This window comes from Pogona vitticeps, chromosome 3, assembly GCF_051106095.1.
Source record: "Pogona vitticeps strain Pit_001003342236 chromosome 3, PviZW2.1, whole genome shotgun sequence".
Taxonomy (NCBI): domain Eukaryota; kingdom Metazoa; phylum Chordata; class Lepidosauria; order Squamata; family Agamidae; genus Pogona; species Pogona vitticeps.
The window spans coordinates 46986925-47009111 of NC_135785.1; the positions used below are offsets into that span (position 1 = coordinate 46986925).

At 42.3% G+C, this 22187-nt stretch overlaps 2 protein-coding genes across 3 annotated transcripts in view; one reads left to right on the top strand and one right to left on the bottom strand.

Annotated features, from left to right (window-relative positions):
• Window positions 1–2981: 2981 nt before the first annotated feature.
• On the bottom strand, window positions 2982–14898 carry PROCR (protein C receptor). 2 transcript variants are annotated; one of them, XM_020787475.3, is made up of 4 exons: window positions 13981–14898; window positions 5558–5809; window positions 4657–4926; window positions 2982–3871 (listed from the first exon to the last, which is right to left on the bottom strand). In XM_020787475.3, the coding sequence occupies exons 1-4, from the start codon at window positions 14039–14041 to the stop codon at window positions 3759–3761; spliced, it is 696 nt and encodes a 231-aa protein (XP_020643134.2). In that variant the 5' UTR covers window positions 14042–14898; the 3' UTR covers window positions 2982–3758. The 2 variants fall into 2 exon arrangements, with proteins under 2 accessions (XP_020643134.2, XP_020643135.2); XM_020787476.3 differs by having other exon boundaries at window positions 5558–5783; window positions 13981–14217.
• A 6339-nt stretch (window positions 14899–21237) lies between these two features.
• The window catches only part of PFKL (phosphofructokinase, liver type), a 46813-nt gene continuing 45863 nt past the window's right edge, over window positions 21238–22187 (top strand). The window contains exon 1 of the mRNA XM_020787403.3: window positions 21238–21460. Coding sequence (XP_020643062.1) covers window positions 21355–21460 — 106 coding nt within the window. The 5' untranslated portion in view covers window positions 21238–21354. The remainder of the gene's footprint in view (window positions 21461–22187) is intronic.

The window sequence follows — 22187 nt, forward strand, 5'->3', positions numbered from 1 at the left end:
CCGTCTGACACAGTTGGTTTAAAACAAATTCTTCATTGTCCTCATTTGTGTTACCTTGCAAAAACACCTAATTCTTTGTCTCTTCTTCTAATGGTGTTGAGACATGAGACAATGCTACCTCTACAGATTTGATTTGTTACCTGCATTTGACCTTCTTTAGGATTCTGACAAACATCCAGATGCTTCCTGTTTGCACTGTGGAAGTGTACTTAAGGTGTTTCCACCATCCAGAATGGTCCTTGGTTCTCCCTTAGTAATACTGAAATATATGATTTTGGTCGTTCAAATTTGGAAGCTTGCTATGCCTGTGATTGGCAGCAATACTTAACCATATAGTTTCTGTAGACTGTAGTGAAAGTGTAGAAATGTGCAAAGTGGTTTCATACAGAAAGAACAGTGCTGTGGGCAAAGGTGGCAGGGTCACTCAGGTAGATCAAATAGCTTTAACATTTGGATAGTGGACAACATTGAAACTATGTGGGTGGCAAAAACAAGCCCCGTTCCCATTATTCTAAGTGAACTAAGGGCCTTGTTGATAAGAAATAGTCTTTTCTGCACACTTAAAGAACAGATGGGGAACATGTGTGCTTCTCTACATTGTTGTAGTGCAACTTCCACTGTTTGACTCCACTGCTGAGAGCAGACGGGAGTTGCTGTCCAACAGCGTCCAGAAAGACTACATGTTCATCATTTCTGACATAAAAGAACATGTACCTCCCTGTTTTTCACCTTCATCTGTAGACAGCAGTAGCTGCTTTCCCCGTTTCTTTCAATTAAACTGTGTAAAAACATTTTCTTCCTAGACTCTTCAGCAAAACATCTTATGCAATTGATTAATCTAGGATAGGATTGCATCCTTCCTTGGGTATCTTTGATCCTTATTTGAAGCAGTGGATGGTGGTTACTTCTGCAAACACTGGCATATGTGCACCACACATACTGGTGTGTGAATTAACCCTTTGCTGCAATTGCTTGTCAAAGATTTAAGGACTTATCGGTTACACATAATTATAATAATATAATCCAGGCTCTCTTGCTAGTGCTATCTAAAATAATAGCTGAAACTGCCTGTCCTGATGTAAATTACACAGGGGGAGCACCATTCTTTATATGAACAAGAGCTAGAGATGACTTCGTATTGAGAAAAAAAAATTCCAAAATGTTTATAAGTAGGAAATACTATAAAAATGTCACATTTGACACATTCAGAAAGTCCATGCCTATCCCCTCCTTTTCTCTGCTGGTTGAAGTATTTTTATTGGCTTTGCTCCATAAAGAGGAGATTTCCTAGGGGAGCTGAAAGGATTTCCAAAATTGCTGCTGTTCCATTTTTGAGCTCCTGCCACTTCAGAGCCACAAATCTACAATACGGGGGGTTGGGGTGGGTGATCCAGAGAGGCTTAACTGAACAATTATTAAGAGAATCTTCAGAGTACTTGTAAATTATACACACTGCTTTACAGTTGTTGGCTTCCTACTCAGTTATGTTGCAAGGATAAAATATGAGTTGTTGTTCCCTAATCCTAACAACTGAAAGGGACCCCATGGATCATCGAGTCCCGCCCCTGTCAGGGAGGCATAGTGGGGAAATCAAACTCCCAACCTCATATTACAGTTCTTGGCTGCACACTATCCACTATATCTCAAAGAATATAGGAAAGCAAAGTTAAGTACATTGGAAAAGTTATGTTTAATAGTTTATGTGAGAAGTATTATTTCTAATTTTAATCCATCCAAAAGGAATCTCTGCTGTTCAAAATCCTGTTTGCTTATCAAGTATTCCTGAGATGTTGGCTGTCCCTTGTTGAAATTTTTCATTGCCTGCTTCACAATCTGTTGAGGTGTGTTATGTTGATTTAGATATATCTGTCTAACCAAAACAGGCATAAGCAGATCCTGAGGGCTTTTCTGAAGGCTTGGCAGCTATAATGCAATGTTTAGGTTTGTATCAAGGACCTTACAAACATCTCTGGTAGCTAAGACCAAATATTCTACTGAGACCAGTATGCTGTTTCTGCAGTAACCAGCAGGATGCTCCCAGGAGTCTTCCAGACGGGGCCATAGTGCTCTTAGGCTGTTCTTCTTTCCCCAGAAACTGATATCCAATTGCATACTGCCTTGGATATCCAGTGGCATAAGCCAGCGTGCCTTAATACCTATCAAAAGCAGTGTAAGTGTCAAGTCCAGTAGCATCACATATTCTAGCAATGATTTCCATTTTAAAAACCATAGAAAAATACAATCTCAGTAACTTTCAGACTGTTAGAATAAAATAAATAGGAGGTGCAGTGATTTCCAGTTTCAGGATGTTTCTGCAGAAAGGTGGAGGAAAAGTGAAGAGCAAGGAGTCTAGCTATACAGTGGGGTCTTGACTTAAGAACGGCTCGAGTTAAGAACATTTTGACTTAAGAACCACTCTCATAGGAAAATATTAACTTGACTTACATACTTAGATTTGAGTTACAAACTGAAAAAAAACCACGTGGGAGGCAGGGAAAGTGCAAAATTTGAACTTTCAGTTAACTGTTGGCCAGTGAAAAGGGTGCCTGTCTGCTTCCTCACTCCTCCCAGCGTTTAGAGAGTGGATTGGGAGACAGTCTTCGGACTGCCTGGTACCGTACTGCCTGGACTGTATTTTCCCTGCCTTCCCTGAACCTTTCTTAACCTAAGAAAAAAAGAAACAAAATATCCCCTTCTAGTGGTCGAAGGCAGAATAGCAGCTTCCCATTAGTTTCTATGGACGGAAAAGAGCAGATACGGATCAAATGGTTTTCAATGCATTCCTATGGGAAATGCAGATTTGACCTGAGAACTTTTTGACTTGAGAACCGCCTTCCAATACGGATTAAGTTCTCAAGTCACGACCCCACTGTATTAATGGTCTTTATACTGTGTTTTATGTTTTATATCTGTCCATTGAAACAGGTGGAGCATGGGAATACGTTTCTGTTAAAAGTAACACAAAATAGTTCTTCAGTGCATTTTGAAACAATGGCATATTAACCTAAGAATTATTAATATATAACAAGATTATAACAATATAATACATTCCAGCACAACACAAACTGATACAGCATGATAAATATAATATGGATTTAAAAAACAAAAATATCTAGTACAAGAAATAAAGTCACACTGCAGTCTTAACACTGCTATGAATACTAAAAATGCTAAATATTTATAATAGTATTTAATATATTTTTATAATAGAAAAATCTTAGCTTGGTGCTGAAAAGATAATGTTGGACATCAAATGAACTTCTCTGTGGAAAACATGCAGAGCTAGGAGGCCAGCCCTCAAAAAAGTGTTGTTGCACCTTCTGACCTTATGAATCAAGACATTCAAAGGGTTTCCACGATGACACAGGTTCCAAGGTCCAAAACTGCAGAGCTTTGTAGGTCAAAAACAAGATTGTGAATTGGGCTGGGAAATAAACCAGAAGCCACTGCAACCAAGAAAAGACCAGCAGAACTCCCACAAACACTGTAGAAGTTGGTATTTCCAGATCATTTTTAGAAGTATCCCTGTGTGCAAGATATTACAGTCCTATAAAAGTGGTGCAGATAAACAATATTTCACAGCATCAGTGTAAACTAGAGACAATTCCAAAGTCATCCGGAGACCTTGCTGCTGCTCTGGGGTTCACTTTAACAACAAAAAGGAGATGGGGCCTACAAATCTGCATTTAATTAGTCACTAATATGCTAGACATTCAGGTGGAGAGTTGGTGGTCCATGTAATATTATAGCACTTGTTGCTATCTCTTCCCACCTGTGCAAAGAAAGATGCAAACAGCCAGGCCCATTAAAGCAAGAGCACCAATACAGACACCTAGTACTAGTGGAGTATGTGACCGTCCTTTTTGTTTCCCTGTAAGGAGGAGAGAAAAAAACACAAGTTTTGAAAGCCTTTCTATATCATAGGCACTGCAACTGCCATTCTGTTGTTCAAGTGGGTGAGCACAGGGCTATGATCTTTAGGCTTCAAGTCATAAGGTGCATTTGTCTGAGCTAGTGCCATCAGTGTAAAAATTGCAAATTATTGTCTGCTTTTAAAATGAACTTTTTGAATGATAATCAGAGTGGGGGATATATTTTAAGCAGTGTCTCCTGCAATTGAAACCATCTCAGTCTATCCCTCAGCAGGAAATTGTGCATTCATCCTGTAACAGAAAGAATGCTAAAAGCACTTTTGGTATTGGTGCACAGCTATGTGTTTCTGCTCCAAGATCAGCTATATTTTGAAGCTAACAAGTTGAAAACCAAACATTGTATTTGTATACGTAACTTTCTGCATAATTTTGCTGCTAGTTGGGAATGGTAATGAGCTGGAGGAGATTTTGAAGACTCGATCACTGGTAAGTATGCAGTATGCTTTATTTCCTCCCCTACATGCTAAGAGCCAGGTATTTTATTACAAACTCCCATGCCTGTAGGGTTAATTTTTTAAAAAAGCAGTGAAACTCAATTCTGCATCTTACTCCATTGCCTGCTTGCAATATGCAAGAGCTACAGGCCACACATACCTAATCTATCAGAGTTCCTGGACTTTTGACTGATGCACTGACTGGTTATGCATTCTTTGGACACCCTATCTAACAGCAGTTGGAGTTGGGAAGTTGCTTCTTATAAATTCTATAACCACTTTTTACATACCAGTCAAGGGTCCTTGCATGTCAGTGTGCTCCCTGATGAAGTTGATGCATGTTTTTTGTAGGAAGAACTGTAGATCGGTTGTCGTCTCATTGTATTCATTCAGCTTGGCACTAGTGTACTTGGCTGCAGAAGTGTCTTGTAAAGGTGTCCAGTAATTTCTGGTTGCATAGAACGTCAGGAACTTGGTCCCATTGAGCAATACCTCGTAGAAGCTGTTGGTGCCATTCTCTGTGAGCTGGCAGCCCTTCATACAATGTACCTGTAGAGGATCTGGAACCAAAAATACATGTGTAAGAAAGATGTGCTATAGATATAGCTCCTTCCCTCTTTTTTCATGCATACATCACTATTATGCTGAGCTGGTTGGAATCATCCTTGACGTTCATTGCACACTCACCATGCAGATACTGCTGCTGCCTCTCCAAAGTACACCTGTATATGATAAGTACATTTTTCCAGTAGGTATTCTATCACATTCTCACTGATTGAGTTATATATTTTCTTTTCAAATAACAGGTCTAGAAAATTAATATGGTTGGAGCAACGCTGTCCAAAAGAAGAGACCGTTTTTATCTTGGTTGGATCCTATTATTGCTGCTATTACTTTCTTCCAGTGATGAGAAATGCTCAGTTCTTTTAGACATCAGAATATCCAGCTGGCCTGCCCATTGGCAGTGTTGCTGTGGTATTCTGGAAGTTGTAGTCCAAAAAAGTAACTTCTTGCTTCTCCGTTTTTCTCCCATTTGCAAATCCCTGGGTATATTATTTGGCTAGAGGTCACAGTATTTTCCAGCCTTTAATACTCAGCTACATCACCTTCCTAAATTGCTGTTTGCCTAAGATAGTTGCTATGACAATTCTTGCAGCCATTGCCATCTTAACTCCCTGCTTCATTACTCACATGATGCTGCCCTTTCATTGACAAACAAGTTGACCAGGAGCACGAACTTGTTTAGGTAATCCTGCAGCTTCCTCTCTCTCTGCTTCCAGGCGTCTGAGGTCTCCAGTGGCCACAGCTGGCTCACATTGACTTGCCCATTATGGGTCTCCAGGCTATGGGTGAGTGTCCCATCCAGAGTGGCATTGCCGACAAATTCCACTGAAGTTCTGTTTAGAAAGTAGGCAAGCTGTGTGATAGTGAAGGCATGAGATTCTGAGAGAAAGATCAGAACAAAGAGAGGTAAACCCAACATAGATAACATTAAAATTCACTCTGGTTTATCACTACTCCTAAATCAGGGGTGGGCAACTTGTGGTTGTTCAGATATCTTTTGGCCACAGTCTTCATCATATCTCACCCTTTGCTATCTATGATGGTTAGGGCTGACATGAACTGCAGCCCTACAATATTGGGCACCCACAGATGCTGTACAGAATTTATGGCACTTAACCAAAAAATTTTGTCATCCCTTCCTTGCAAGCAGTACTGAAGGGGAAAGTGGCAGCAAGGCTTCTTTTTAGAGTAAAAGAACAAAGGGCATTCCTTCACCCATCAAAGAAAATACAAAGATGAAAATAAGAAAAATACAATAATGATATATAATGTTAATTTTGGTACAATGGCTAAACCAACAGGCGTAACAGCTGCAAGAGTTAGGAAAATTTAAAATCGCACTGCACTCTTTTTTGGTGTTTTACTGGAAACCTTGTGATTTTTATTATACATAGATACAAAACATTCCGGAAGGAAGGAGTTCCCCACTTGTTTCCTCATCCCAAGGGATGTTTTTGATATTCACACAGAACTGGGCAGGGCATTAATTGGCTGAATGCCTCCCATTGTATTTCTCAGACTGCATGGCACCCCCCCCCCTTTCCCATACCAGCTCCTTACTCCTTTTGCTCAAGGAAATGAAAAGCAACTAGGGGACAGATTGTTACCTACTGTATTTCAGGAAGGAATATGTAGGCTCCTATAAGCAAGGCCATGCTACTATTGACTCCTTAATACCATGTGCTAGGGCCAGTGTGAAGTAAGATAAAGCTATTGCTTTGGGAAACAAATTTTGAAGGTGTACTATTTTCTTGCTTCTGCGTGTAATTAAAAATTATCAGCAAAAGCAGGGTATCTATGGTAAAGTTGGCATGAAGCACTTAAAGGATGTAGATGATTAGGCATCCTTCAGTCTCAAGAGACTGGTAATGTGCTCTGTATGGAGGACTTGGAGCAGCATCTAGTGTGGCTGAGAAGGCCAATTTGAGAGTGACAATCCCTTCCACACTGAAGGCAAATCCAATCTGTCCCCTCTCCAGCTCCCTGATTTTGTTGCTTTCGTCACTGCTTCGTCCTGTTGGACAAGGGTCTCTTCAAATTGGGAGAAGCCTGCCTCCAGACTGAATGCTCAGATGTCAGGGTTTCCCATCTGTTCAGGTCTATTCCTAAGGCCTTCAGACCCTGCTTGCAGATATTCTTGTATTGCAGCTGTGATCTCCCTCTGGGGTGATTTCCCTGCACTAATTCTCCTATACAGGAGATCTTTTGGAATCCGACCATCAGCCATTCTCACAACATGTCCAAGCCAACGTAGACATCACTGTTTCAGTAGTGTATACATGCTAAAAATTCCAGCTCGTTCTAGGACTACTCTGTTTGGAACTTTGTCCTGCCAGGTATATGTCATCAGTTTCTTATTGAGCCATATTCTCTTTGTGAGTCTAGAGAACATGGTAGCTGCTCTGCCAATGCATTTATCCAGCTCGACATCTAGGGAGAGAGTGTCAGAGATCGTTGAGCCAAGGTACACAAAGTCATGAACAACCTCCAATTCTTGTGTGGAGATGGTAATAGAGGGAGGTGAGTCCACGCCCTGGCCCATGACTTGTATTTTCTTCAGGCTGATTGTTAGTCCAAAGTCTTGGCAGGCCTTGCTAAAACAATTCATGAGTTGTTGGAGGTCTTCAGCAGAGTGGGCAACAATGGCTGCATCATCGGCGAAGAGGAAGTCCTCGCTCTCAATCTAGAGAGATTAAAGAGCTTTCCGTGATCTAGTCCGGAGATAGACACCTTCTGTTGCAGTTCCAAAGGTGTGCTTCAGTATGACAGCAAAAAGGATCCAAAAAGGGTTGGTGCGAGAACACAGCCCTGTTTCACTCTTCTTCGAATGTCAAAGGGATCTGATGTTGAGCCGTCAAAAACTACAGTGCCCTTCATTCCCTCATGAAAGAACCTGATGATGTTAAGGAGTCGAGGTGGACATCCAATCTTGGGAAGTATTTTAAAAAGGCTGACCCTGCTAAACGAATCAAAGGCCTTTGTGAGATCTATGAAGGCCACAAAGAGTGGCTGCTGTTCCCTGCATTTCTCCTACAACTGTCTGAGGAAGAATACCATGTCAGTGGTGGTGGATCTATTAGCTTGAAATCCACACTGTGATTCTGGATAGACTCTGTCTGCAAGCACCTGGAGTCTTCAGCACAACAGGGGCAAGCAGATTCCCTACAACGCGGAGAAGAGAGATGTCACGGTAGTTATTGCAGTCATCCCTGTCTTCTTCTCGTACAATGTGATGATGTTTGCATCCTTCATGTCCTGTGGTAGTCCACCTTCCCTCCAGCAAAGATGAAAGATTTCATACAGTTCAGTGCTGATGATCTCTTTACAGCACTTCAGCACTTTAATAGGGATATTGTCCTTTCCAGGTGCCTTGCCGGAGGCGAGGGAATCCAAGGCCGCTTTTATTTCTGCTAAGGTTGGTCCAGGAGGCAGCAACAAAACCTTCCCAAAGAAAAGGAAATGCAAGAAAGCAAAATGGCTGTCCAACGAGGCCTTAGAAATAGCAGAGAGGAGAAGGGAAGCAAAATGCAAGGGAGATAGGGAAAGTTCCAGAAAGTTGAATGCAGACTTCCAAAGACTAGCAAGGAGAGACAAGAGGGCCTTCTTAAATGAACAATGCAAAGAAATAGAGGAAAATAACAGAAAAGGAAAAACCAGAGATCTGTTCAGGAAAATTGGAGATATTAGAGGAACATTTCATGCAAAGATGGACATGATAAAGGACAAAAATGGGAGGGACCTAACAGAAGCAGAAGACATCAAGAAGAGGTGGCAAGAATACACAGAGGAATTATATCAGAAAGATGTGGATATCCCAGACAACCCAGACAATGTAGTTGCTGACCTTGAACCAGACATCCTGGAGAGTGAAGTCAAGTGGGCCTTAGAAAGCCTGGCTAACAACAAGGCCAGTGGAGGTGATGGCATTCCAGTTGAACTCTTTAAAATCTTGAAAGATGATGCTGTTAAGGTGCTACATTCAATATGCCAGCAAGTTTGGAAAACCCAACAGTGGCCAGAGGATTGGAAAAGATCAGTCTACATCCCAATCCCAAAGAAAGGCAGTGCCAAAGAATGCTCCAACTACCGCACAATTGCACTCATTTCACACGCTAGCAAGGTTATGCTCAAAATCCTCCAAGGTAGGCTTCAGCAGTATGTGGATTGAGAACTCCCAGAAGTACAAGCTGGATTCCGAAGAGGCAGAGGAACTCGAGACCAAATTGCTAACATGTGCTGGATTATGGAGAAAGCCAGAGAGTTCCAGAAAAATATCTACTTCTACTTCATTGACTATGCAAAAGCCTTTGACTGTGTGGACCACAACAAACTATGGCAAGTTCTTAAAGAAATGGGAGTGCCTGACCACCTTATCTATCTACTGAGAAACCTATATGTGGGACAGGAAGCAACAGTTAGAACTGGATATGGAACAACTGATTGGTTCAAAATTGGGAAAGGAGTACGGCAAGGCTGTATATTGTCCCCCAGCTTATTCAACTTATATGCAGAATACATCATGCGGAAGGCTGGACTGGAGGAATCCCAAGGCGGAATTAAGATTGCCGGAAGAAACATCAACAACCTCCGATATGCAGATGACACCACTCTGATGGCAGAAAGTGAGGAGGAATTAAAGAACCTTGTAATGAGGGTGAAAGAGGAGAGTGCAAAAAATGGTCTGAAACTCAACATCAAAAAAACTAAGATCATGGCCACTGGTCCCATCACCTCCTGGGAAATAGAAGGGGAAATATGAAGGTAGTGACAGATTTTATTTTCCTGGGCTCCGTGATCACTGCAGATGGAGACAGCAGCCATGAAATTAAAAGACGCCTTCTTCTTGGGAGGAAAGCGATGACAAATCTTGACAGCATCTTAAAAAGCAGAGACATCGCCTTGCCAACAAAAGTCCGAATAGTCAGGGCTATGGTTTTTCCTGTCGTGATGTATGGAAGTGAGAGCTGGACCATAAAGAAAGCAGACCGCCAAAGAATTGATGCCTTTGAATTGTGGTGCTGGAGGAGACTCTTGAGAATCCCCTGGACTGCAAGGAGAACAAACCTATCAATTCTAAAGGAAATCAACCCTGAGTGCTCACTGGAAGGACAGATCCTGAAGCTGAGGCTCCAGTACTTTGGCCATCTAATGAGAAGAAAAGACTCCCTGGAAAAGACCCTGATGTTGGGAAAGTGTGATGGCAAGAGGAGAAGGGGACGACCGAGGATGAGATGGCTGGACAGTGTCTGCGAAGCAACCAACATGAATTTGACACAACTCCGGGAGACAGTAGAAGATAGGAGGGCCTGGCGTGCTCTGGTCCATGGGGTCACGAAGAGTCGGACACGACTAAACGACTAAACGACGACGAAGGTTGGTTCGCTGTCGAACTCTTCCAAAACAGGCAGGCTCTCAATGTTATTTAATGCTTCTTCGGTTACTACATTTTCTCTGGAATATAGCTCAGAGTAGTGCTGCACCCTCTCCCAATTTGAAGAGAACCTTGTCCAGCAGGCCGAGGCAAAGAGGAAGTCACAAAACCAGGGAGCTGGATATGGGACAGATTGGATTTGTCTTCAGTGTGGAAGAGATTGTCACTCTTGAATTGGCCTCCTCAGCCACACTAGATGCTGTTCCAAGTCCTCCATACAGAGCATGTTACCATATTCTTTCGAGACTGAAGGATGCCTAACTAAGTGCTGCACCCAGCGTTCCATCTGCTGTGCTTGGTTCTGGATGATCACGCCTGTAGCAGACTTCAAGGGAGCAGATTTCTTCTGTATTGGACCTAAATACTGTCATACATTCCTTTGATGTTACCTGTGTCCGCTGCTAACTGTATCTGAGAGCAGAGCTGAAACCAATAATCATTGGAACATCTCCTAGCAACCTGTAGGACTTGGCTACGAGCAGCTCAAAGAGCTTGCATGTTGTACCCACTAGGACAGGCTTTGTATGCTGCTAGAGCTCTCCTCTCAGCCTAGATGGCTGGTATCAACTCCTCCAAATGGGCTTTGAACCAGTCTGCCGTCTTTTTGGTCTTCTTGCCAAATGTGGACAAGGCGGTATTATACACAGCGTTCTTGAGATGTTCCCATCATTGATGTATATTTGCATCAGCCAGGCCTGGAAGGGTTTCCTCAAGTGCTTAGGCAAATCCCTCCACTTTTCTTTGATCACGAGTCTTGCTGATGTCAATACGTGGTCTTCTTTCCTTTTTCGTGTGATACAATCTCTTTGTTTGCAGTTTTACTCTATTACACACCAGGGAGTGATCAGTATCGCAACCAGCACTCTGGTAACTGTGCGTGATCATAATACTAGGAAGGCTAGAACGTCTAGTGAGGATCAAATTGAGCTGATGCCAGTGCTTAGATCTTGAATGTTTCCAGGAAACTCTGTGTTGAAGCTTCATATTAAAGAATGTGTTACTGACACAAAGGCCATAATAGCAAAACTCCAGCAAGCGTTGGCCATTTTCATTCATCTTTCCAATGCCAAAATGGCCTAGACAAGTGAGCCAAGAATTCTGATCAGCACCAACTCTAGCATTAAAGTATCTGAGAATGAACAGTGGCTCTCTTTCAGGGACTTTTTTGATAGTAGGTTCCAGATCGTTGTAGAATTTGTCTTTCACTTCTGTAGTGGATGACAGTGTTGGTGTATATGCACTAATGAGGGTGGCCGGTCCCACTGATGAGTGGAGCTGCAGAGACAGGATTCTTTCACTCCCCACAGTAGGTGGAACAATGTATCTCAGAAGAGTATTTCTGACTGCAAAGCCAACACCATACTCCCTGGTCTCATTCGATGGTTTTCCCTGCCAGAAGAATGAGAAGTTTTTTTCTTTGACAGATCCCGAGTCTGGCAGTCTGGTCTCTTTCAGGACAACAATGTCCATCTGCAGTCTACTCAATTCTATGTCAATGACAGCTGTCTCATGCACATTTCCTGCAGGTTGTCAGAAAAGCCGTAGTCAGAAAAGCCAGGGGTCATTGTCCATACATTCCAGGTGCCCAGCTTTAGGGCAGAAGTTTTCTTATGATTGTTGCATGGTGCAGGGTTATCGATCTGCTTGTTGGCTTTCACCCTAAACCCCACACACCCTGTGAGGTTAACAGACCATGGTGAGGTAGCACCTTACTGGCTGGGGGCTGCCCAGCTTAAGGCGGGTGGTAGCTTCCTAGTGAGGTGCAATGACCTCTCCCACCATCAGAAGTAGCCCCTGGCATCATGCTCTATGCCAATCAAGCAAAGACCTACCAGGTATACCAGGTATAACTGCTACTTCCTGTTGTTTCAACGCTGTATGCAAAGCTGGAGTGTCCTCTCCAGAGAACAAACCCCGGGTAAAATAACATGGAGGATAGAAGATGCAGAAGAAAAATGCACTAAAATAGATTTGCTGTGCCAACTATAGCCAATGTGTGCTGTCCAAACGTTGGCCTACAATTCCCATTTGTTAGGAGTAGTTTTGGGGGGATTAAGGGTTTCTAGGCATTTCAGTGGAGCTGGAAGTGAAGAAATTCGCATTCATCCTTGCACAAATGACTATGTCATTTACAGTATGAGTAGAATAGAGGTAGAAGCAGGTAGGATTTATTCCCTGGCAGAATAAGGAATATGCATAGTGAAAGGATGAGTAAGTAAAGATCATTTGATGGTCATTGCTCATGATCCACAGAAACTGCATGCTAACCTTGTAGGTCTGCCTTAGCTTAAGGAACTGTTCTAGTTTCATTAAACAGAATAAGTGTCTCCATTTGCACAACATGATAGTTCAAAATTGCTTTTCTTCTCTTAATTGATCAGTAGATCTGCCCTGATTTGCCCAACAAGATTTGAGGCTATTAGAGTGGATTTGATTTCTCATCTTAGTGTAGTAGTTTGGTGTCTTTCACTGCCATCCTTGCTAGATGCTAAGCCTAAACTCTAAATCATGCCTTAGACTCCTAAACTGCATTCCTTGAATTTCAGTTCTTGATATACTGAAAATATATTTTGCATATCAGATTTTAGAGTGACTTACACCTTTGAAATGAGCACACTTAAACCCACAAATATTTCAAGCAAGCACAGCTCTAAAGTAGACTACTAGTCCACTCCAATCCATGTTGTTCATGAGGCAGCTCTGGTATAATCAGAGGGGCTCCCTCCTTAATAAGTGTGATTTGGATTTAGGCCAAAAGCTTGCTCCAGTCAGGAAGTAAAATCTGTTAAATTACCCAAGTAGATAAAAATGTGTTTTCCTAGTGCCTGCATGATAGCAGTGTTGTCATGAGATTTGTGAGAGAGTATTCCATAACCAAGGCACTACAGTTACGAAAGCCAGGCTTCTTGAGGATGATTTTAAAGAAACAATACGGACAAAACTCTAGTCTTAAAGAATAGCCAGGTCAGTACGGTAGCAGAGATTATTGTACATACTAGTTACCACAAGGATATTAGTCTGTTACACAAAGAACAACAAGTTGTTTGTCACCTTAAGGATTAACAAGTTAGGAAGGAAATTAAGCTCAGAAATTGCTAAAACAAAAACAGAAGTATGACAGTGGCAACAATAACATTACCAGTAAGCCACTGACAACATTGTTGCTGGTAATGCAGTAAGACATGTTGCCCACATTCAAAATCCTGGTAACACACTAGACATTGTAATAAATCTCTCCTTACCCTTTGAAGTTTGTTTGGTCAACAATAGTTTCTTTAAGTGACAGAATGTGATATATGGAGCTAAAACAAAACAAAGATAGCTGCATAGGTCTAAAACAAAATCCAAAACCTATGGGTGGGCAATATGTTATTAAAGTCAACTAAATTTCCACAATTTTTGAGCCAGATTTTAAGTTCTCCAAAATTCTTTTATCGGGCCAGGTGGTTCAGAAAGGTGGGGAAGCAAAAGCAGTTAACTATGCCCTTCCCACCTTGCCCACAAATGCTCTATAAAACAAATACCTGTCAAGCTTCATAAAAATACACTAAACAGTCCTGGTCTTAAATATGTCCTTAGGGCAGATGTTTCAAACATGCCACAATGTATTTCCACTTACCTGCACCATGTACCCAACAGCTCAGAGCCCAAGGCAGGAGAAATATATGCAGGAGCAACATCCTCAGAGTGACCTTTATTTCCAAAAGGCAAGAGCACTTCTGCCTTAAGTGTCTGCAAGAAACAAAACCAAGCTTTTTAAAAACCACAAGCAACTGAGGGGTAGACTCTGACTCTCTAGTTTGTTCAGCTGACTAGAGGGGGAAGGCAGGGCGGGCTGGGAACAGAAGGGCGAGGCGAGGCGGGCTGTGTGTTCAGTCTTCCTTCTTATTTCCTCCTCTGCAGCTGAGGAACTGACTCTTTTCCTTGCCAGGCCTCGCCCCTCACTTCCCTTGGTAATCCTGCTGTCCTATCCCAAACTATTTTTCTTTTTTTGGGGGGTGGGGGCAAGGTTTATTAACTGAAGTGCAGCAATAGAGAAACAATACATGAGGGGGAGAAATAGGGTGGAGATTGTATCTTGCAAAAATACTATTTACATTATCTGGTGAAAAGAGTGCTTTCTACAAATGTAGTGGCATAACCTTCTGGTTCACAGTGATTTCTGCTATCAACAGAAATATGTTCTACATTATTGCAAACTCCCTTCTTCCTTGGAAAATGACAGTCCAGGGACTGTGTGACTACTTTCCTTGCCTTTGAATTAAAACCAGCAGGATAACAAGTATTTGCTTTGTTTATAAATATTACCCAGAGAAAAATCCTGCACTCAGAATGTTTCTCATTTAAGCATTTTGGCAGACTCCCTCTGCTTCTGTTAAAATTTCCCACTTGCTTTGTTTCATACACACATCAACCCGCTTCTCATTGTTATTTTATAGAGTGCTGATGGGAATCTTATTTAAAAACACAACAGCCAGTATATTCCATTTGTTTTCACAAAGCCCCCAACTGCTCCATGGCTGAAACACATGGCACTTTCCCCTACCAATTTCGGGCTTGCAGTTAAGCAAATCAGAGCTCTTCCTGTTGATTTGAGCAGGGTTTCCATCAGAACAAGGAATTAGTGGATTCCCTCTTGTGCAAGCAAATGATGCTGGATAAGAAACTATTAGCAATAAAGCTCATTGGGTGACTCTGAGACACACACTCTCATCCTGAACTACTTCACAGGGTTGTTATAAAGATAAAATAGGAAAAGAGCCATACACACCACTTTGAACTCATTGGAAGAAAAGCAGTCTATAAATGTAACAAATAAAGGAATGACATTGGTTTGTTAATTATTACCAATCTAACATTTCTAGGAGAGTTTCTGATTGCATTCTAGGGCATACTTCCACTTTACACAAGGAGTCTGCAAACCCAAAATATCTTCTTTCTTTGTGTCAATGGCATTACAGTACAATTAAATATATTGGGTAATTTTTGCCCAATAACAGGAAACTTCAAGAGCATTTGGTGCAGTTAATATCAGGTACATGCTGAGAAACATGGAGTACACTGACATAGTTCCTGCTATTTTCCACACTTGCAAAGGACCGTTCACTTTGGTTCTAACCAGTTCACTCAGTGGCCTATGAAGTGACTTCCAAGTAATCCAGTTCTCCATATGGCTGGGTGCACAATTTTCCTTGGGTTCCATCCCTGTAAGAGGTGATCTGTTCTTTCTTTCCACTTTATAGTTATTGCATTCTCTGCTGTAGTTTCTTCAAGATGCACAGGGGTTCTGAAAATGTTTTTTCTTGATTTTAATTTGGGAAGGGTGGGATGGTAGCTGAAGAGTGGATGTGCATTTGATGTAAAAGTTTTGATGCTTCCATTATTAGCTGCCACATCTCTCTGTACATCTGCCAACAAGGTACAGTAATTGATTTTATCAAAAGGGACTGACTTCAGACATCCAGTAATAATTCTACAGCTTTCACTCAGTGCTGATTACTGTTTACCTGGGCCAAACTACATACTACACTGGGCTGATGTATTCAATTGCAGAGTATGCAAAGGACAATGGCTGTAATTCTCAAGATTTGTGGCTGTGTGCCCCAATATGTTCCCAATAATTTTGAAGGGTATTGTTCCTTGTGGAGATCTTTTGCTTTGTATTTAAGCAGTTTCTCATGGGTGTAGTTAGGATGTTTCCACCCATTTAATACTGCTTCTCATTGTTATAATCAAGTGTACATCCCCAGACACTGTTGTAGCAACTAAAATCTCCAATTGTAATATTTATTTTGTTGAAGAATGTGAATTTATTTGGACATCTCCTGGGGAACAACAGCACCCTTCAACTGATCCTTCCACTCTAGAGGCAGCAACATGAGCCCAACAGATGTAATAAGGTTGTTTTGAAGACTAAGTGGGAAAGAGAAGAGCCATATTTACCAATTAACAGTACTCAGTGTGAACCAGGTGTAGAACATAGGGATCTATCTATATGAGAACCCCCCCCCCTTTTTTAAAGGTGTTACTGGCACATCTGATTCACTTACTCATCTACTGAAATGAAAAATCAAACATAAGGTTGAGTCAACTGTTTTAATTGCTGCTCCTTTCATTGCTCATTTGAAGGAAATGTTTGAAGGAAGGTTTTCCAAGCAGTTGTACTGTGGCCTAGCTATAAATCTGCTATAACAGATTGGAATGAAACTGCCTACAAAATGTGCATATCTAACTATCTGTGTAGGAGTGCCTGACATTTATTTACGTTGCTGGGAGAAAATTCCCCAGAAATTGCTCAAATAACTTTGCAAACACTCACCTGTAACTGCACTTTGATATATGGCACAAAATGGTGTTACAAAAATTATAATGTGTATAATATTGTATGTGACCTGTAGTAGCAATTGTATTCAAAACTAATACCAGGATGGCTGATCTTGCTAGTACAAAGAGTGAGGAAGCTGCTTCAGATAGCAGATGCTGAGAGGTAGGGATTGGCACCAAGCTGGAAGACAGAGCTATGTGTGCCATGCTACCAGCCCTACACCCTCTGTGGTGGCATGCTGCCCTTAGACATGCTGCAGTGCAATCCCACTGGCAGTCCTGAAGCAAGATTCAGCTGCAAGCCTAGTCAAATTTGTACAAATTGGACGGGTTTTTTCCCACCTCACTCAGTTAAATGTTTTGGGTCATCCTAGGCCTTAGTGTAGACTCACTCCATCCAGGCTTGACAGCTCCATTGTACACAGTGCAAATACAAGACTCACAGAAAAATGTCAGTGGAAGAACGAATACAACAGAACAAATTATTATTACTTGGCTTCTTTCTGCATTAACAGAATCTTTGAAAATATATTACATTCACACATTGTCTGTATATCCCTTCATGATGACAATATTTACCAAATTATCTTTGTACAAACTCACAGAAGTGAAGATAAAATACAAACATGCATTTTTTTCAGCCTTGATTAATCCTATCAGCAGCAATGTCTAAATGCAATTATTTAAAGGAAGCAGGTTTTGCAAAAACAAGAACAGTCACCTTTCAGCAGTTAGTACTGTGTTCCCCCGAAAATAAGACAGGGTCTTATATTAATGTTTGCTCCAAAAACACATTAGTGCTTATTTTCAGGGGATGTTTTATTTTTTTCATGTACAACCATCTACATTTGTTCAAATAGAGTCATGCCATCTTCTCCCAGTTGCTGCACAATGGTGGAGGGCGGGGTTTCACTTAACTGGGGCTTATTTTTGAGGTAGGGCTTCTATTACAAGCATCCTGAAAAATCATACTAGGTCTTATTTTCAGAGAATAGAAAAAGAATCCTGGTTTAAAAAAATACATAGTAGTCATAAGACATAAAAAGAACATTATATATTCTAGAAGGTGATTAAGTTCCCTATCTCTGCTTCAATAACAAAGCAAAAAGCAAAATGTGGTGTTTATATACTGCCTCATAGTGCTTAAAGCACTCTCTGGGCAGTTAACAATTTAATTATGCAGGCTACACATCCCTCCCCCTGCCCTCGTGAGCTGGGTACTCAATTTTCTGACTTCAGAAAAATGGAAGGATGAGTGAACCTTGGGCCAGCTACCTGAGCCAGTTGAGATAGAACTCAGATTATGAGCAGAGTCTTGCCTGCAGTACTGCTGTTTAACAAATGCACCATAAGGCAAAAGTTAGGGAGAAAGATTTTAAGGCTTTTGATTACAGAAGAAATTACTAGAGTACATAGAAGGGCTAAGAACAGTTGAATGTTCTGTTGCCTGGGCACATGGCCAAATGCAAGCTGCAGGATGTTCCTAACCCTAACCCTCTGTTTCCCTCCGTATAAAATTAACTGTGACCTCAAGAAACCTGCTGTGGAAGCTGTAGTGCCAGCACTTTGAATAAGGGATTGCAGCAAAGCCCAGGGGAAAAAAGTTAATTATGCCAGATCTATTTTTATAAATAAAAACATACATTATTTCATGCTTCACAATACATAGAATTGCTTTGAATGCTATTTTTCATGTTTGTAGTGGAGTCCTACAGTCTTCCAATTATGAAGTATGTATATCTTATATAGTAAATGAGATTATTCAGTATGGTTATATCAGTAGCCTTCACTATGCCCAAGGAAGGATCACAATGAGGGATTCCAGAGTTTGATGTAGATTATAAAGAACTGATACTGTTCATGATGTCAACTAAGCAGTTCACATTTTTCTCCTCTTTTTCATTGTACATAGGCAGCTGTATGTTAATACTATACAGATATTTTGGTACACCAATAATATTCAAGAATAATATTTTCATGTCAGTTACATATCCTATTTTCATCTAAGCTGCTTTATCTGTCTATTAATGCTGCTTCTGGTCTCTGAAAGAAACTGGACACCGGTAAGCTAACGAAACCTCAACAGTATATTATACTTGTGTGTGCTGTCAAGTAGGAACTGACTTATAGTGACCCTAATAGGTTTTTCACAGAAACTGAAATATTTAAGGAGTGGTTCTACAAGTTCCACTTCCCCAGTGAGTTTCCAATGACCAAGTGGGGAATACAAACCCTGTTCTCCAGAGTCCTAGCCCAACACTCTATCCACTACAGTTCAGTGGTTTAGGTCTCTGGCTGCAGAGCCAGAGGTTGGGAGTTCAGTCCCCCAGTGTCTCCTGTGAGTAGGGCCAGGCTGTCCGGCCTTGAGCAAGCTGCACAGTTCCAGGGTGTCTCCAGAAGAAGGGAATAGTAAAGCACTTGAGTATTCTGTACCTGGAAAACCTAGAAACAAGTCACTATGTCAGAATTGGCTTGATGACACATAATATTACAATTATGTGCTGGCAAATGCTTTCTAATATGGCAATATGATAACCTCCAAAAGGTATTATAATTAACAGCCCTATTCAGGTCTTGCAAACTAAAGTCAATCCATCTAATGCTCAATTTTTATTTTTCCTAACTGCCTTGCATTTTCCCTAGCATTATCGTCTTTTTCAGAGTCTTGTCTTCTTCTAGTATGTCCTAAGTTCCAAGTCTAAGTCTTCTTCTCATTTCTTGGCTACAGTCTCCCTTTGGAGTGATGACTGAACCAAGGTATACAGCATCTCTAATTATTTCAGTTTCTTAATTGTCAACATTAAAGTTGTGTAGGTCTCCCGTAGTCATGGTTCTGTCAATGTTCAACTGCAGTCCTGCTTTGGCACTTTCTTCTTTCACTTCCACTAAAAGTTGTTTCAAGTTATTGCTGCTTTCTGTCAGTAAGATGGTGCTATCTGTATATCTTAAATTATTGATGTGCCTTCCACCAGTTTTTACTCATTCTTCATCTGCATCTACCCTGGCTTTCCAATATGATATGTTCTGCATATATGTTGAATAGATAAGGAGATAAAATGCACCCTTGTCTGACATCTTTGCCTATAGAAAACTATTCTCTCTCTCCATATTCTGTACTAATAGTAGCTTGTTGTCCACAATATAAGTTAGGCATCAGGATAATCAAGTGCTGAGGCACACCCATTTATTTCATCACTACCTAAAGCTTCCGTGATCCACATGATCAAGGGCTTTGTTGCAGTCTATAAAGCACAGACTGATCTTCATCTGAAATTCTTTGGTGCACTCCCACAGCCAGTTTATATTTGCAATTTGCTCTCAAGGGCCTTTTCCTTTTGGAATCCAGCTTGAACATGAGGCTTTTCCCCCTCCATACCAAGTGAAAGTCTTTATTGAAACACATTGAGCATCACTTTGCTTGCATGATATATTAAAGCAATGATTGTATAGTTGCTGCACTTCCTTGGCATCTCCTTTTTTGGGGACCAGAATCTATACTGAACAGTTTCCAGTCTGTGGGCTGTTATTTTATTTTCTATACCATGTTTCCCCAAAAATAAGACTGGGTCTTATATTGATTGATTGATTGATTGATTGATTGATTGATTGGATTGATTGATTGATTGATTGATTGATTGGACTTATATACCGCCCCATAGCGCTATAAGCACTCTCCGGGCGGTTTACAATTTTTAATTATACAGGCTACACACAGCAAGCTTGGTACTCATTTTACCGACCTCGGAAGGATGGAAGGCTGAGTCAACCTTGAGCCGGCTACCTGGGATTTGAACCCCAGGTCGTGAGCACAGTGTTAGCTTGCAGTACAGCGTTTTAAAAAAACACATTAGGGCTTATATTCAGAGGATGTTTAATTTTTTTTTCATATACAGTCATGTCATTTTCTTTTGGTTGCTGCACAATGGTGGAGGGTGGGGTTTCATTTCACTGGGGCTTATTTTTGGGGTAGGGCTTATATTACCAGCATCCTGAAAAGTCATACTAGGGCTTATTTTCAGGTTAGGTCTTATATTCAGGAAAACAGGGTATTTGTTGGACCTAGTTATCACTGAAAGCAAATCATGACTCTTCCAAGGAAACTACTGTACTACAAAGTGACCTTCAGCAGCCCAGTTGTCTTTGAAAAGGGAGGAGGAATCCTCCCTCCTCGAAAGCTGCCTGTGGCCACTGTGGAAAATGGAATCCTGAACGACCAAGAGCCGAAGCACCTTTCGCGAAACAGCAGCGCTTTTTAAAATACCGGCTCACGCTCCCTAGTAGGGCACTGTACTGTCTACCGAGCAGAGACCCTCGGGATAAACGGGGCTTGTCAGTCACGATTAGAAAGAGTCCCATGGCTTTTCGGCAGGTCTGCTGTTGGCCTTCGCCCTTGACTAGGACGAGCCCTCTTCGACGCTGACCACCCAAAGACATCCCTCCTTCACTCCGTCTCCTCAGGAGGCTCAACCTGATACTGTATTGGCCTGAGGTGACGTATTCCGCACTCGCGGCAGCTGCGCCAGCCAGGTAGCCCCGCCCCCTAGGCGGAGCCAGTGGCTGCGAGCCGTGGGGGCGGGGCCTAAGGGAGCCGGGCGCGCGGGGGTCTGGCGGCTGCCGCCGGCTGTCATTCCTTCTCGCGTCTTTGCACTTTAGACCATAAGCCGGAGCAATGGCGGGGACTGGGTTGGGCTCAGCCGGGCTGGACCTGGAGAAGTTACGGATGGCCGGCGCGGGTCTGGCTCTGGCGGTGCTTACCAGCGGCGGCGATGCACAAGGTCAGTCGGAGAACAGGGAGGGAGAGAAAGGAAGAAAGGCGGGAGAGCGAGCCTGCCCGCCCTCCCGCTGACCTTTCCCCCCCCCGTAAGAACATGGGCTCGAGACCCAGGTGGGGGGAGGGGCGCTGACACGCGCTGCCAGGTGGGACGTGCAGCGAAGCACGGCTCGCGGGCGAAAAAAGGCGCGCGCGCTGCCTAGGCCTAAGCAATGGAACCTCGGCGCGGCGTTCGGGGGGCCTCGGTGAGGAGGGGGGGTCTGCCCAATCGATGCTAGAGTAACCCATCGCAAACGCTTCCCGGGGACGCCTGCGTGGACCCCTCCCCAAAACGAGGCGGTCGAGGGGCAAGCTCCTCCCTCTGGCCCCGCCTTCTCTCTTCAGGCCGAAGACATTCTTTCTCTCGTGAAGGGGAGCCTCATCATAGTAGACACACATATATAGTAGACACACACGTATATGCATTACGTGCGTAGGAAGAGAAAGCTGTTATCGTGTCCAGCTCCTGGACTTCATAAGCATTTCATGGCCCAGAGCCTGTGTGTACGCTTAAATTGCGTGAAAACGCGAGAGAGTGCCTCTGATCGCGTGTAGCGTGCGCTCCTTGTTCTCTGCTGAATGAACACAAGCCCTGCCTGGAATCCAGGAAGGGAGAGAAGGACTGGCGCTCCTTTGAAAGCCAAAGCTGCTCTCAAACATAAAACGGGCTCCCTAGATGTTCTAAGGCAAAC